Raw genomic sequence first — 14561 nt, 5'->3', positions numbered from 1 at the left:
GTTTATTTTTTCCCCCTCGAGTGCGGAAGTGCTATTAGTCCTTTATCAACACAGATGTAAACAGATGTTCGTCCTTCCTTCCTTCCTTCCTTCCTTCCTTCCTTCCTTCCTTCCTTCCTTCCTTCCTTCCTTCCTTCCTTCCTTCCTTCCTTCCTTCCTTCCTTCTTTTTTCCTTCCCTCCTTCCTTCTTTTTTCCTTCCCTCCTTCCTTCCTTTTTCTCACTCTTTCAATATTTTTAGTGAGGCATTTATTGGAAAAGCTTCAGGAGTGCTTCCTGGATTTATGAGCTATTCAGATTTATCCAACGGCAAGCAGCACATTCCGGTTTTGCAAAGTTTCCTATCATGACAATTAGGAAACTCTGCAAAGCTTTTATTTTTACCATCTGTTTTATTACATATTGTTTTGTTTTTTTTTCTTTGTATTCGATAAAGATTGTGCTTATTACAAAACAAACTCCTTAACTTTTCGGTACATACATCGCTCATGACTGTGTAACACAAACGTGGTATTGCTTGCAACATTTCAACCATTTGGGGCAGATGGAATGGGAGGAGGGGGGAGGAGAAGGAAGAAAAAAAAAAGAGGGAAAAAAAAAAAACCCAACGTTCGTAATTATTTTTATTTGTTCATTCCTGACTCTCCAAAAATGATATCCGGTCATACTCTTCTATAAAATAATATTTTTACAAATGCATTTATTAAAAATTCTGATGACATTTCAAGTTAATAACAACAGAAACAAGTCAATTTCCAGTGGACGAAGTCTACGTGGTTCGTTTTGCTTTGTTTTAAAAATACCTGTAGTGCTTATATCCTACCATCAGTAGTTGTTTAAAATCACAGCTTTTTGAACGCGTTATTCTTTTTTTTCTGAGCATCACGTGTCTTGATTCACAGATTTACCGGCAAAATTAAAAAGGTTTGGCTAAAATATGTCTACAGAAGAAATAACCCCAGCTACTAAGTAACCTGGTTGGTTTTTACATTTGGCATCTGATCGAGTCACAGGTCATCAGAAAATAGAAAGAGGTTCTTTGATCAGTTGAAGCAGTAGGTGGCATCCTATACGTTCCTAATGAACAACTGCATTTACAACGTAAGGAGAGATCAGTTTAGGATTTTCATATTTATTAACCCAAAATAAAAATAAAGTATCTTGTTACATAATTAAGTGCAATTAGGCCAGTCAGAACAACATACAAACCTGAAACCACCCAAACCTTTTCTTCTTTATATATATTTTGTAGGTGCATAATCCTTTCCAGCAAACTGAAAAGAAATAACTTCGGAAGTCCTTCTTAAACTTTTACTTTGATTTATATTCTGCAGGTATAGAATAAACTTCACACACGCAGCTAATATATAGTTAATTTTATTCAGAGCACCGATTTTTCACATAAGAGCTATCTCAAAGTAATGATTTCTGGATTTAGCAGAAAAATACATCTCTCACTATTTTCTCTCTTCTTTTTTTTTTTTTTTAATTTTTTGGTAGAATTAGTTTTATCATCTAACGGCCGCAACTGGAATTTGCCAGCCGTGTCTTGGAAATCATTTTAATTTTACTTTTAAAATGCACCCAATAATACTAACTATTCTGTTTTCACGTTTGTTTTATTCGTAAGTGTGCTGGGATGGATCTCCCTGTTGTATTTTGGCGTACAGAAATATTTCTGATCGAAATAAAAGTTATAAAGACAACCAAGGAGAAAGCTCAGCAAAAATACATGGACGGGTAGATTATTCAGTGAGACAGTTCGGGATCCACACGTGGTTGCAGTTTGTAGCTTTTTTTTTTTTCTTTCCTTTTTTTTTTTTCTTTTTTGTTTTTTTTTTTCCTATGCATTAAAGAAAATATTTACAATTCTCTTTTTCAACTTTCTTTTTTCCCCTCGTTTTTCCCCCCCTCTTTTAAATCTAAATACAAGAACGTGACGAGAATGTTTGTGTTTTCAGTGAAAACAGGCAGTTAAACTGTGAAATTACACCATCCACAAAAGATTCTACCAGAAGCTAGTCTATTTTAGTGCCCAGTTTCAAAATGCATAGAATGTTTGCGCTGCAAACAATGATACACAAAATAACGTTAATATTAATAACCGTAAAATAAATAAATAGATAAATAAATAGATAAATAAATAGATAGATAAATAAACTAATAATATCATCGAGACTTTATCATGGATCTTTCTATGCTGTGGTTTGGTTTTTTTTTCCTTATATTTTTTGCCTCTTCTCCCCCCTCCCCCTTTTTATTTTGTTGTGTTTTTTTTTTCTTTGCAGGTCATGCACAATTTCAGTCTGTTGTGTGGTTTTATTTAAACAGAATGATACTTGCTTTTCTGAGAGATTCCTTCTTGCTTGAAAGCCTAAACACTGGCTCAGTAACAGCCAGAGCCAGCAATGACTTCTGCGCGTAGCTGGCGGCTTTACCTAATGAGCTCTGATAATTTTCTTTTTATCCCCCTCTCCTTTTTCGCCCCTCCCCCCCTCACTCCCCCCCCACCCCCCCAAATCCATGAGACATAAAATGCACCTTGATGATTATTAGCAGTACCAGCATACGTTAATACGGAATAACATCATCGCTTCCAACCCGGGAGACTGTGATAGTGCAAACTGAACCTACACACGCAGACTCCCCCACCCCCCCAAGAGCCATCCTCTACCTAGCGTTTATTATTTACAATAAACGACTTGGAAGCCCACTTGGTTGTTTTGCCTGTTTGTTCCCAGCGTGCAAATCCCTCAGAAACAAGCCCCGCACTGGTGATTCCCTTTGCCTACTGGGTGCAATCGCCCCCAGGCCTCGGAGAACACCAAGGCGGGACCCTTTTCCCACCGCTACTAAATCCAGCAGATTTGGTAGGGGTGCCGGGGGGCATGAGGTGGTGAGCAGTGGGGGAGGGAAGGGAAAGAGGCCGTATTTAAGCATGAGCCTTAATGAATCTGAACATTCTCTTTCGGAGAGCATCCCTGCACAGGCAAGTTTGGCGTCTGCCTCCAGACACGTTTCTGCAGAGGCAGGGACCTGTCTTTAGACACAGCTGTAAATGCAAACCGCCCAGGCGAGGGAAGAGAAATAAAGCGGCTACGGCGTAATTGTTTTTGTTTGTTTTCCCGGAGCCAGTTAGGACTATTGAGGCAAAGGCCGAAAGAGAAGAGACCGCTGCCGAGCCTCAGGAGGTCCGGCTGCCCCGCTGGGCTGCGGCTGCCTGCCCCGGCTCTGCTTGCAACGCTCCCCCGGCACAGAGAAGACCCATCGTCAAAGCCTCGCGAAAAACTGCATTCGAGGGAAAAATAAAAGCAAGCAAAAAAGCAAAACCAACCAACCAAAAACTACAATAAAAAACAAACAAACAAAAAAACCACCGAAAAAAAAAATCACAAACCCAAACAAACCAACAACCAAACAAAAAAAAAAAAAAACAAACAAAAAAACCCCAACACAAACAAAAAAACCCCCACAACTCAAACCACAGAGAAAACACAAATCAAAAATAAACCCCAAACCTAAGCCAACCAAAGAAAAAAAAGAGCCCCCACACCAAGCCACCGCCGTCCTTAGTCGTTAGCTATCCAGAGAAAAGAAAGGAGACTGAAAGGAATGAAAAGAGACCCAAACCAAACGTAGCATCATCACCGGCAGTTTCGCCTTCCGTGTTTGTTGGTCGGGTTTGTTTTTCCTTCGGGAAGTTGTGACTTAAGTATCTCGATTTGTGGTTGTTGCTGTCACGGCATTTATTGGTGTGTGTTTATGTGTGTTTACGCTTTGAGTTGCTCTTTCTCCCGCTTTCTGTTGGGGGGCATGGGGGGGGACACACACGGACAGAGGTGGGCCTGGGGCCGCAGAAGTGACCCACACGGGTTTCTAGAGCGTTTTTACCTCCTCTCTCCTCCTTCTTCTAGTTGGTGTCCCGGTGTCTTTTTGTTTTAATAACTGATGGAGCAGCCCCCCTCCCCGCGCACGCCCCCCTTTCCCTCTCATCGAGTAGTTCACGTTTCATTTCTACATCGTCCCTTGGTCCTCAGGAGCTTCTCACGGAGTCTCGGGCGACTGCGGCGGTGCATAGGCGTCCCCCGCGGCCCCAGCCCGGCCCCCCCCGGTGCCCGGGCCGCCCCTCCCGCCCACTCCTAGTAGGTGGCGGAAAATTTCATCCGTTTCTGCTTCTGTCTCTGGTTGCAAAACCAAACCCGCACCACGTTCTTTTTGAGGTCCAATTTCTCAGCGATGGCGGCGATCTTCTCAGAGGACGGCCGAGGCTGGACGGCGAAGTAAGCCTCCAGGGAACGCTTCTCCGGGGCGGCGATGGAAGTCCTCTTGCGCTTCTTCTCGCCCCCGTTGAAGAGCTCGGGCTTGTTCATTTTTTCCCGCTGGGCGCCCTCGGCCTCCTCCAGCCAGGCCTGCAGGATGGGTTTGAGGGCGATCATATTGTTATGGGAGAGAGTGAGGGACTCGAAGCGGCAGATGGTGCTCTGGCTGAGGGAGCCCACCCCCGGGATCTTCAGGTTGGCCAATGCCGAGCCCACGTCGGCCTGGGTCACCCCCAGCTTGATGCGGCGCTGCTTGAAGCGCTCGGCGAAGGCCTCCAGCTCCCGCGGGTCCGTGTCCGAGTCGCAGATGGAGGCCAAGCCAGCCGCTCCTACCACAGCCGCCGCCGAGGCCACCTGCCCAGCTGCCCCGTGGTGAGCTGCCACCAGCCCCGGGTGCGGCAGCCCCGACGGCATGTTCATGGCGGCCGGGTGCGAGAGGTGGCCCAGGCCGTGCATGTGAGAGTGCGGGTGGGCCGAGGTGGAGATGAGGCCGCCGCCGCCGCCACCGCCGCCGCCACCGCCGGCCCCGCCGCTGCCGGCCCCGGCGCCGCCGCCACCCGCCCCGTCGTGGCCGCCGCCGCCGCCTCCGCCGCCGCCTCCGCCGGGCATGAGCGCCAGCGAGGGGGAGGTGATGTGGTCGAGGAGGTCTCCGGGCTCCAGCGCCTGGTGGTGGTGGTGATGGTGGTGGTGGTGGTGCGCCAGGGGCACAGTGGAGGTGGAGGTGCAGGGCACGCTGTTCATGGTGTGGTAAGTGGCGTCCGGCTTGAAAGGGTGGCTTTTGCCCTGCGAAACGGCGATGTCAACGGCGGCCAGAGCCTCGGCCCGCGCCAGCAAGGTCTCATCGAGGCTGGCGAAGATATTGCTCTGCAGCTGCAAGGGACACAAAAAAGAACGGGGTGCGGGGAGAGGAGGGCAGGCGTCAGCCGGGGAGGGGACAGAGACAGCGCGGAAAGGGAAGAGGACGTTAGGGTTGAGGGAGCGCCGTGCGGAGGGAAGGGGAAAAGTGGAAAGAGGGGAGCCCGGGCGAGGACAGAGAGGCGGGCAAAGTTGGGGTGAGCGCGAAGAGGAGCGGGGAGACAGCAGCAGTATGTGCATGTAAAGGTGAAACAGGGAGTAGCAGGAGACAGCACAGGGAAGGGAGGGGAAATAAAGGATGGGGTAGAATAATAGGGGGAGAAGCGAAGAAGGGGAGGAAAAGAGGAAAAGAAACAGCGAGGAGTAGGGCAGGAAGCCGAGGTGGGAGTTGTGAAACAGTGAGGGAAGCAAATAAATAAATAAATTAGAAGGGGGGAAAAAAAAAAAAGAAAGAAAGAAAAAGAACGAAAGAAGAAGAGAAAGGAGGAGAAGAAATGGATCTGTAACTCTCAGCTGGGGAATTGTGTCAAACACAAGAGCACATAAAGCGCATTTCTTTCAGAGGCCGAGTCATAAAAATTAATACAGAAAGTGGATGAAGTCGGAGACGCGTGTGAACACCGCTTTCAAAAAAGATCACAGGCGCTCAGATGATTGCAGAGGACGACATGAAAAAAACATTAAGCGCCGCTTGTCAAAATGTGCCTCGCAGCGGTTTTTTTATTAATGCACATACACATACATGCAGTATACAGGAAAGAGAGAGAGAGAAAGGAAGAGTGTGTGCCCGTGTGAGTGTGCATGAAAGAGAGAAAAAAGGCAAAGCGAGAGCTGCAGCTGCCTGTCCCTTACCGGTGGAGTTGGTAGACATGCTCTTCTTATTGCTTCCGAACTCGAGTGTAGAGAGGGGTATTTGTGCTCAGGTAGGGTAGGATGCATGGCAAAATGCGGCTGCTTGCTGTTCATGGACATCATCTTGAAGGCTTGGCATGTAAATCCACAAACACTCCTAAAGTCGGGGGGAAAGTGCTCTCCGGGCGCTCTCCTCCCGCCGGGGGAAGCCACGGACGGTGGCGGATAGCGGTGGCGGAGCCGGTGGCTGCGGTGCCGCAGCGGACCCTGCCCCCGCCGCCGCCGCCTCCACGGTGGCCGGGGCTGGGCTGGGTGGGTGGGTGAGAGGGCGGCGAGGCTCCCTCCGGCCCCCGCCGTCTCACTCCTCTGCCTGCCGCTGCCCGGCGCCGGGCGCGCTGCGCTGCGCTCTGCCCGCACCTGAGCCCCGCATCCCGTGGCTACCGGCGGGCGGGCTCTCGCGAGAGCGCGACGGCTCCGGCTTTGACAGGCATCAGCTGTCTCCCCCCCTTCCTCCTCCTCCTCTCTTTCCTCCTCCTTCTCCTCCTCCTCCTTTTCCTCCCGCCGCCCCCGGTCGCTGCCTCCCCGCGCCTTGTTGCATCTCCCGCAGCCCTTACCCGTCTCGCCGGGGCGGCGGCGGCGGGGACGCTCTTATAGAGAGAGACGCCGAACATCGGGCGGCTGTGGCACCTGTGGCTGCCACACGTGCGCGCTGCGCGGCCGCCGGCGCGGCCCAGGGCGCCCCGACGGAGAGGGCATGGACAGCGGGTCGCCGGGACAGGGCCGGACGGGGTGAGGCCAGGAGGCCCTTTTCCTTGCCCTCGGAGCAGAGATGGCCACCGGCCCGGCTCTCAGCACTAGAACGCAAAGGTGCGCCCTGCGGGAAAAGGAGAGTCCCCGTCGAGGGCCCTCATCGCAGAAAGGGGCGTCCTTCTGTCGCGCCCCGCTACTTTCGGTCATTATACAGAGGCTTCTCGAGAAGAATCAGGGTGGCAGACACTGGTTTGAAGCACTCAGTGTCTACTGACTTCCACACGATTTCATTTATTCCTGCCCTGTGTAGTTTGATTGCAAACACTACTGTGCCAGCCACCGCTGGTGACAGTCGCGTCTCCCCCGAGCAGCGTGTGCATGCCTTCTGCCGGGGTGGAACCACAACTGCCCAGCCATCCCTCGCTCCTTCGCACTGGGGGAATACGAGTTTCACGCAGAAAGCAATCCTAATCAGAATACATCTCTTCTTTTCTTTTCTTTTCTTTTCTTTTCTTTTCTTTTCTTTTCTTTTCTTTTCTTTTCTTTTCTTTTCTTTTCTTTTCTTTTCTTTTCTTTTCTTTTCTTTTCTTTTCTTTTCTTTTCTTTTCTTTTCTTTTCTTTTCTTTTCTTTTCTTTTCTTTTCTTTTCTTTTCTTTTCTTTTCTTTTCTTTTCTTTTCTTTTCTTTTCTTTTCTTTTCTTTTCTTTTCTTTTCTTTTCTTTTCTTTTCTTTTCTTTTCTTTTCTCATCTCTTCTCTTCTTTTTTTTTCTTTTTCTTTTTCCTTTTCTCTTTCTCTTTTTCTTTTTCTCTTTTTCTTTTCCTTTTCCTTTTCCTTTTCCTTTTTCTTTTTCTTTTCCTTTTTCTTTTTCTTTTTCTTTTTCTTTTTCTTTTTCTTTTTCTTTTTCTTTTTCTTTTTCTTTTTCTTTTTCTTTTTCTTTTTCTTTTTCTTTTTCTTTTTCTTTTTCTTTTTCTTTTTCTTTTTCTTTTTCTTTTTCTTTTTCTTTTTCTTTCTTGTTCTCATTCTTTCTTCCTGGATCTCTTTCTCTCTTATTCTCTTTCTGTTTTTTTTTTTTTTTCCCTTTCTTTTTCTCTTCCAACTTTGTTGTCTGGAGAGTTTTCTTTTTTTCCCCTTTTCTTTCTGTTTCTCTGTCTTTCTGTCTGTTCTACTCCCCCTCCCCCTCTCTCTTTGGTGCGATTTATTCCTTGAATACTCTTTAATTTGAATGAAACAGTTAAGGAGTGACACTAGGGTTAGCGTATAGTTGACCTCATGAGTGATTTGGCGTTTCTATACCGTTTTAAAACAGACTCTTTTTTTCCAAAGCTGCTTATAAAGTTGCAGACAACTGTCGAAGGACTGTACCTGCTACTGTGCCTCTAAGGTTAATGTGACTCTCTAGGGAAAGGCCCCCGGTGAATCCTGTCCCCTGGGGCATATTTGAGTCGTCCTTCGCTGACGGACCAGCTGCTACCTTGTTTGTTTCAGCAGGGCTGCGGGCGGGGAGCGGCAAGCAGAGTGTTTGGATCAGGGATAGAATAGCCTCGGAATGCATCGGAATTGCTTTTTCTCCCGAACGCCGAAAGGCCACGCAAGCACATGCAGTCACACACACGTAGCGCACACCGCAACCCCAGGTAGAGCCCACATTTGTCTTCATAAGCCATTCCTCAGCTCCCCATCCAGTCCGAGGGGAAGGAGGCAACCACTGGCAATTACTTGCGCACAGGAGCGCCAAGTCTCCATCCATTACCGCGTGCCCTGAGGTGACGGAGTGGAACTTCGTCTCTGAGGAGATGAACCTGAACCCGAAAGGCACCCATCTGAAGCGGACTTGTTGGCTCCTTATCTATGGAAATCATTGCATCGGGACAGCCAGCGCGTACTCTGTGTGGGTTTCTTTCTTTTTCGAACATCTTTTGGTTGGTTGGTTTAAAAAAAAAAAAAAAAGGCCATGTAACCTATTCTAGCTCTTTCTAAGCTACCATGCCTTGTCAGCAGAGAGCCTCCTGGGGAAGGGATGGAGAGAAGGAGGCAAGTCGGAGACACTAGCGTTTCTTGCCAAGTTGCTGCGAAGGGGCCAGCGCCAGAAGAAAGGCCCGAGCAGCCTGCGGCCGAGAGCCAGCCAGAGACACGCACTGCGGGGCTCCTTGGCTGATGCTGGCGGGGGAGACCAGGTGGAAATCCGGGCTCACTTGCTCGCCCTGTGCAGGAAGGTGTGGGATCTGCTCCACCTGGGACGAGTGGGTGTTTGTCTGCTCCTCCATGCGTGACCCCCTCTCCCCAGAACGCAGTCAGGCCAAGTTCATCAGGTTTCCCTAAGAGAAACGCTGAGAGCAAAGACAAAATGTGCAAGCGGCGACAAAGGCTTTCGCCGTGAGGCGGGTTACGGATTTCCAGGCTTCATCCTCACATGCCACCGGGCTTGCGGCCGGTGTGTCCAGCGTGCGAGCTGTCAGGGCCTGGGGCGTGTCTACACGAGTGGCAACCAGCCCAGGCGTTTCTTGGCCGGAAGGACATGAATCCCCTCCGGCACCTCTACATCGACCCTTTTTCTTCACACGTGCTTATTTTTTGTCCGACATAAAGGCGCTTTCCCACCTCCACCTCAAGTGCTAGCAGTAAGGCTGAAGAGGTGATGTTCTAAAGGCCTTCTGTTTCATCTCCCTGGAGTCTTCTGGAGACAGAGGTGGGGGTGGGCACGGTGTCTCTGCAGCTTGCAGGACTCTGGATTCCCCTTGATTTGGCAAACAGGGGGTGACGTAGTCCCCCGGACTGCAGAGACTCTGCCAGGTGCTCCTCGTTCCCCCATTCAAACAGAATGGGTCGCGGTCACGGCGGCAGCCTGAGTGTCGGACGTGACTGCATGAGCTGGGGTGGCAAACAGCCGCCGGACCAGCCCGAGTGTCGGAGGTGACTGCATAAGTTAGGGTGGCAAATAGGCTCCGGACTCTGGAGAGGGTCCGGGCTTCTGGCGGCTCCTGGGCAAGCTACTGCCAGCTCCCGCCCGGTGCCTCCTGCTGCCCCTGGCGACAGGAGCTGCGGCAGGGAGTTGCAGCCAAATCTTCCCTCTCTCTGGTCATTCAGAGGTGCGAAGAGGAAAGGATTTTTTTCTTTAGGTACAGTTTGGTCTGTCACTTACCAAATTCGAGAGGAAAAACTTTGCAATCTTTGCATGTTATTTATTTTTTACTTTAAAGAGGGAAAGCGCCAACTCCAACGCTCAGTGTTACACTCCAGCCTGGTGCAGCCCGCTGAGAGGTTACAGCTGCAACTCGTGCTCCGCCGGGCCCGGGGGCTGCTGCCCGGGCGGTCTGCAGGACTCGTCGGGGATCAGCCCTCCCCCTCCCCGCCCTTGTCACCAGTTCCCAGTGGCCCCGGCAGCACGCACTGTCCCCGCCACACTTAGCTGTCTCCCTGGGAGGACGGTCTGAGCCGGGCTCAGCATCAGGCGGACTGATAATAGATTTTATCTTAATGTTAGCTAGTTTTTCTGTTCCTCGTGGGTACGTCCAGCCTCATGAACACTGATGGCAATAAAAGCGCTGGCTTGGAGGAGCGAGTTCATCCGCGATATGACCACGCTATAGCCCTGCTTTTATGCCCCAAGATGCTCAATAAAGGGAAGGAGGCATATATGCATACGTATATAACACATTTACTTGTCTCCCGTAGCTTTCTCCAGCTTCAAACCCCAGAAGGAGGCAGATTTCCTTAACTGACTGAACTGCCTATTTCAAGTAATAAAGCTTAATTCCACAGTGTGGAATTTATACACCCATTACCCTAATTCATCTCATTGTACTGTGTTTCTCTTTCGGGGATTCCCCGAAGATGAACATACCAAAGTTTGGGATATTAACGCCTGACCACAGCTTGCTGTATATTCCGACTGAAACAAACAAACAAACAAAAAACCCCAGCAAAACCAAACCAGTTCATGTAGTTCGTATAGAAGCACTCACTCCAAGCCTTCTGGATGTATTTATTTCACCAAACTTAACTTCATAGTTTTGAGTGGCAGTGTTTGTCCTGCCCTGATTGTCAGTAACAGCACTGAGAGGAAAACTACAGTACTTGTGTTATTCAGTGAAGTTCTCAGCAAGTCAATATCCCATTTAGTGTAAAAGCTGCTTTTCCCTTCAGCTGATAAAAGTCAACTTTCAGTAGGAAAAAAAAAAGGAAAAAAAAAAACAAAAGGAAAAGAAAAAGCAAACCCACAACAGAAAACAAAACCACCTTTGGGTGAATGCACAAAAAGTATTTCCATGTCCTAATGAGGACTTTCCTTACATCAGCAAAGACCTCCTAATTACCGATGTACAAGCCGCAATAATTGCTTTTGCAGCCAAAGTGTAGAATGTTGTCATATTAAAAATTGAAACACTTGATGGTGATTTGAGTCCCAAGGTAGTTCACAACGTCCCCTTTCGGGAAAGCAAGGAAGACGGGGGGAGCCAGGCAGAGGTCCAGTGGAAAACACGGCAGGTCCTGTTGCCACTGAAGTTGCTCGCTCTTTGTTTTCAAGCGGTGCGGAGGAATTAGGAAGCGCACCTCCATCAAAACATCTCCCCTCGCAGCGGCTGGGTGGGCAAACCCGTTCCTGGCTTCCACTCGCTCTCATGATCGCTCCCGCTCCCAGAGCGACGTTTTTCTGTGGGCTAGCCCAAACCAAAGCTGCCTAATTTCCCCTCAGAAAGACCGGGAGAGGGGCTCGGAGCGGGCAAAGGGTCGGTGGTCAGCCGAGTACACCGCGCTCCGGGACGCGCTCGGCTGCCAAAACCGGGAGAGGAGCGCCCGGCTCCCACATCCCCCCTTAGAAAACACCTTCCGAGGGGCTGGGAAGTAGTTGCCTTGTCATGTAACACATTGCCCTGATTTATTATAAAATTTTAACGAAATCATGCATATTTTAACAGCCTTTAATCACTGCATGAAAATTTAATTCATGAACTGTAGCGCGTTTAAATAAATGAAGTGTTAATTCATTAGGATTAATTAATTTGTTAAAGGATTGTGTGCAAGGTTAAGGTGGAGGAAAAACTCTTTGTTAGTTTCGCGTCTTAATCACCAGGTTTTGTTAACAGTGAAGGGGAGAAGAAAAAAAGAAGGAAAACAATCGCGATGAGGGTTTGCGTAGGGCGGAGCGGGGGTGGCAAGGGAAGGGTACCGCTGGCGGAGCGGGGGTGGCAGGGGAAGGGTACCGCTGGCGGAGCGGGGGTGGCAGGGGAAGGGTACCGCTGGCGGAGCGGGGGTGGCAGGGGAAGGGTACCGCTGGCGGAGCGGGGGTGGCAGGGGAAGGGTACCGCTGGCGGAGCGGGGGTGGCAGGGGAAGGGTACCGCTGGCGGCAGGAGCGAGTCCGGGACGACACGGGTGGGCCGCGGAAATCTCGGCCTCTCTCGGCCTTTTTGTCCGAGCTGGGGTCAGGCGGACTGACGGTGGTGCCCGGGCCAGGTAACCAACTTAGTCTGGTCCGAGCAGGCGGAAGCTGGTGCCGAGGAAGGGAAGCGAGGCCGGAGGAAAGGGAGGCAGGTGCATGCCCTCGCCACATGCTGGCAGGGGATGAGGACTCCGCGCTCCCGTCCCGCCAGCGGCTGGCACCCAATGTGTCCTGAAAATCCGGAGCCAGCTCTACGCTGGGCGGGGGGAAAAGAGAGCCCCTGATACTGTTTTCAGCGAAGCCCGCATCGCCATGGAGCCGCTCAGCCCTGCGGCTGGTCCTCGGCGCTCTGGCCGAGGGCCCTGGCCCATGGGTGTGATGTCTTGTGAGCCGGGAACGAGACAGGGACCTCTCATATCCCTGCCAATCCCCGGGCTTCCCTGACACATTTCGCCGACTGGAAACCAGCACTTGATGACCTGGCTCCTGAGCATCAGGTGCAACGAGGTGCCCGATGGATTCTGACATTGTCCATCTGGCTTCCCTGACAGACGGCAGACAGCACTGTGCAGCCTCTGAAAGCACTAAGGAGGAGATGCCACTTTCTACTGACAGAAGATGAAAACAATCAGAAATAGTAAACTTCACTTTCGGCCCAGTTTCATGTTCCCCTGCTACAGTCACAACTGTGGAAGTGCACACAAGCTTTCCCCTGTGCCAGCTGTGCCTTTCCCTCCAATCCTTCTGCTAATGAAGAGGGCTTCTCCAGTTAGAGCTAAGGGACTTGGTGGACATCCCTTGGAAGTTGGGTCCCAATGGCAGGACAGACAGGCCACCCCTTCAGCCCAAGCCTATCAAGGTGGTGGTTTGTCACAGCAGTCCATGCCTGCAGGAAGGGCCAGATTCAGATGAGTGGCCATTGACCATGGGTGGTCCTTGAAAGCATGAACCTCTCCCTCAAGCCACCTTAAGAGTCACTTCTCTCATTCAAAGCTGGGAGGGGAGAAAGGAGAGGCCTTGGACTATTCATATGCCAAAAGCAGCAAGGAAGGAACATTTTCACAGTGTGCAAAACATTTACTACAATCAAAGTATGGAAGAGGCTTGTAAAGAGAGGGGTTTCTGAAGCCAGTGGCTGATGGGAGTCAGAGGCAGGATGTCTATGATGTACAAGAATTAAGACTGCATGTAGTCAGTTTAATCTGCTTTTAAATGGCATTTTTAGGTGAGGAGCAGTTGTGAAAAGAAGGGGAAAAGGATGCGAGACACAAGTAAGCACACCTTGCACTGTGTGTATGAGCTATGCATTATCTCCCTTGCTATCTACCTTTTCAAGTCTGATCTAAAAAGACAGTAAAGCACATTCGAAAGCAAATAATCTGGTAGGTAGAACTGTTGCAGCAGCCTTTCCTCTGAGGAAGCAAGAGCAAACAGAACCAGGCTTCCACAAGGGTCTTCAGTGAATCTTGGAAAAGTCGTCACTTGGCAGACTATGTGCAGCTAAACCATCTGGTAACAGAGTGAAAACCTGACCTGGGCATTCTTGCTCTTGGGCATAACCACATAGATTGCACTAGCAATGAACTGAAGTTAGTGGTAAACTCATTCTCCTGTGTTATCAACGCTCCTGGAGAGTGTTCTCCTGTGTCAAAACCTGCATGGTGCCTTGTAGTTTAAGTATGATTAGATGAAGCAAAATTTTCATGAGCTATTTAATATGATTAGATATCACAGACCTCATCTCCACATCACTTTGAAACATCTATTGTCACAATCAGCATTGTAATAGTTGAGTTTCAGATCTTGTGTATTCCAGTTCTACATTACCAGATAACTAGGTAACTATCATAAAATATTAATAGCAATGAACTGTCACTTAAGCCCTTTTATTCAGGGAGCATGGTAAGTGCAGCAAAAGATTTAGCAAGCTCAGCACTGTCAGACTGCAGCCTGGAAAACTGCAGCCCCACATATGGCCAACAACTTCATAACTGAGGAAATCCTTATCACTATACACAGCTTCAGTTTGTGAGTTGTGACTGCACCAGGGCACTGCCAAACTCTAAGCCAAAGGGAATACAACCTACATTAAGTACAGATGATGCCAAACTTGGAGAGTATGATAGCTGCTTTAAAGGCACTCAGACAAAGGGCAAAGCAAACTGTAGTGGTTTAAGTGTTTTCTATTTGGGGAGAAAAAGAAGGTGGCATTGGCCCCTTCTGGACTTTCTTTGTCCAGGGGGGTTGAAGATTTGATTTCTGTATTATTTCCAAGTTGTATATAGTTGTAAATACATGTGAATACATTTTGTACAGATGCTTGCAAATTTAGCTGTGCTGTGCATACAGCTTCGTCTTACTTCCAATCCCTCTGAGCTGCTCTGGTAAATTTCAACTGGAGGGCCGGGG

At 49.3% G+C, this 14561-nt stretch overlaps 1 protein-coding gene across 1 annotated transcript; it reads right to left on the bottom strand.

The window, feature by feature from the left end:
* Positions 1 to 3719: 3719 nt before the first annotated feature.
* On the bottom strand, positions 3720 to 6532 carry POU4F1 (POU class 4 homeobox 1). Its single transcript, XM_064143921.1, has 2 exons — positions 6025 to 6532; positions 3720 to 5187 (listed from the first exon to the last, which is right to left on the bottom strand). Exons 1-2 carry the CDS (start codon positions 6145 to 6147, stop codon positions 4138 to 4140), a joined length of 1173 nt encoding a protein of 390 aa, XP_063999991.1. The 5' UTR covers positions 6148 to 6532; the 3' UTR covers positions 3720 to 4137.
* Positions 6533 to 14561: the final 8029 nt, after the last annotated feature.

Source organism: Pogoniulus pusillus, chromosome 5 (genome assembly GCF_015220805.1).
Source record: "Pogoniulus pusillus isolate bPogPus1 chromosome 5, bPogPus1.pri, whole genome shotgun sequence".
NCBI lineage: Eukaryota > Metazoa > Chordata > Aves > Piciformes > Lybiidae > Pogoniulus > Pogoniulus pusillus.
This window is presented reverse-complemented; position numbering and strand designations above follow the sequence as displayed.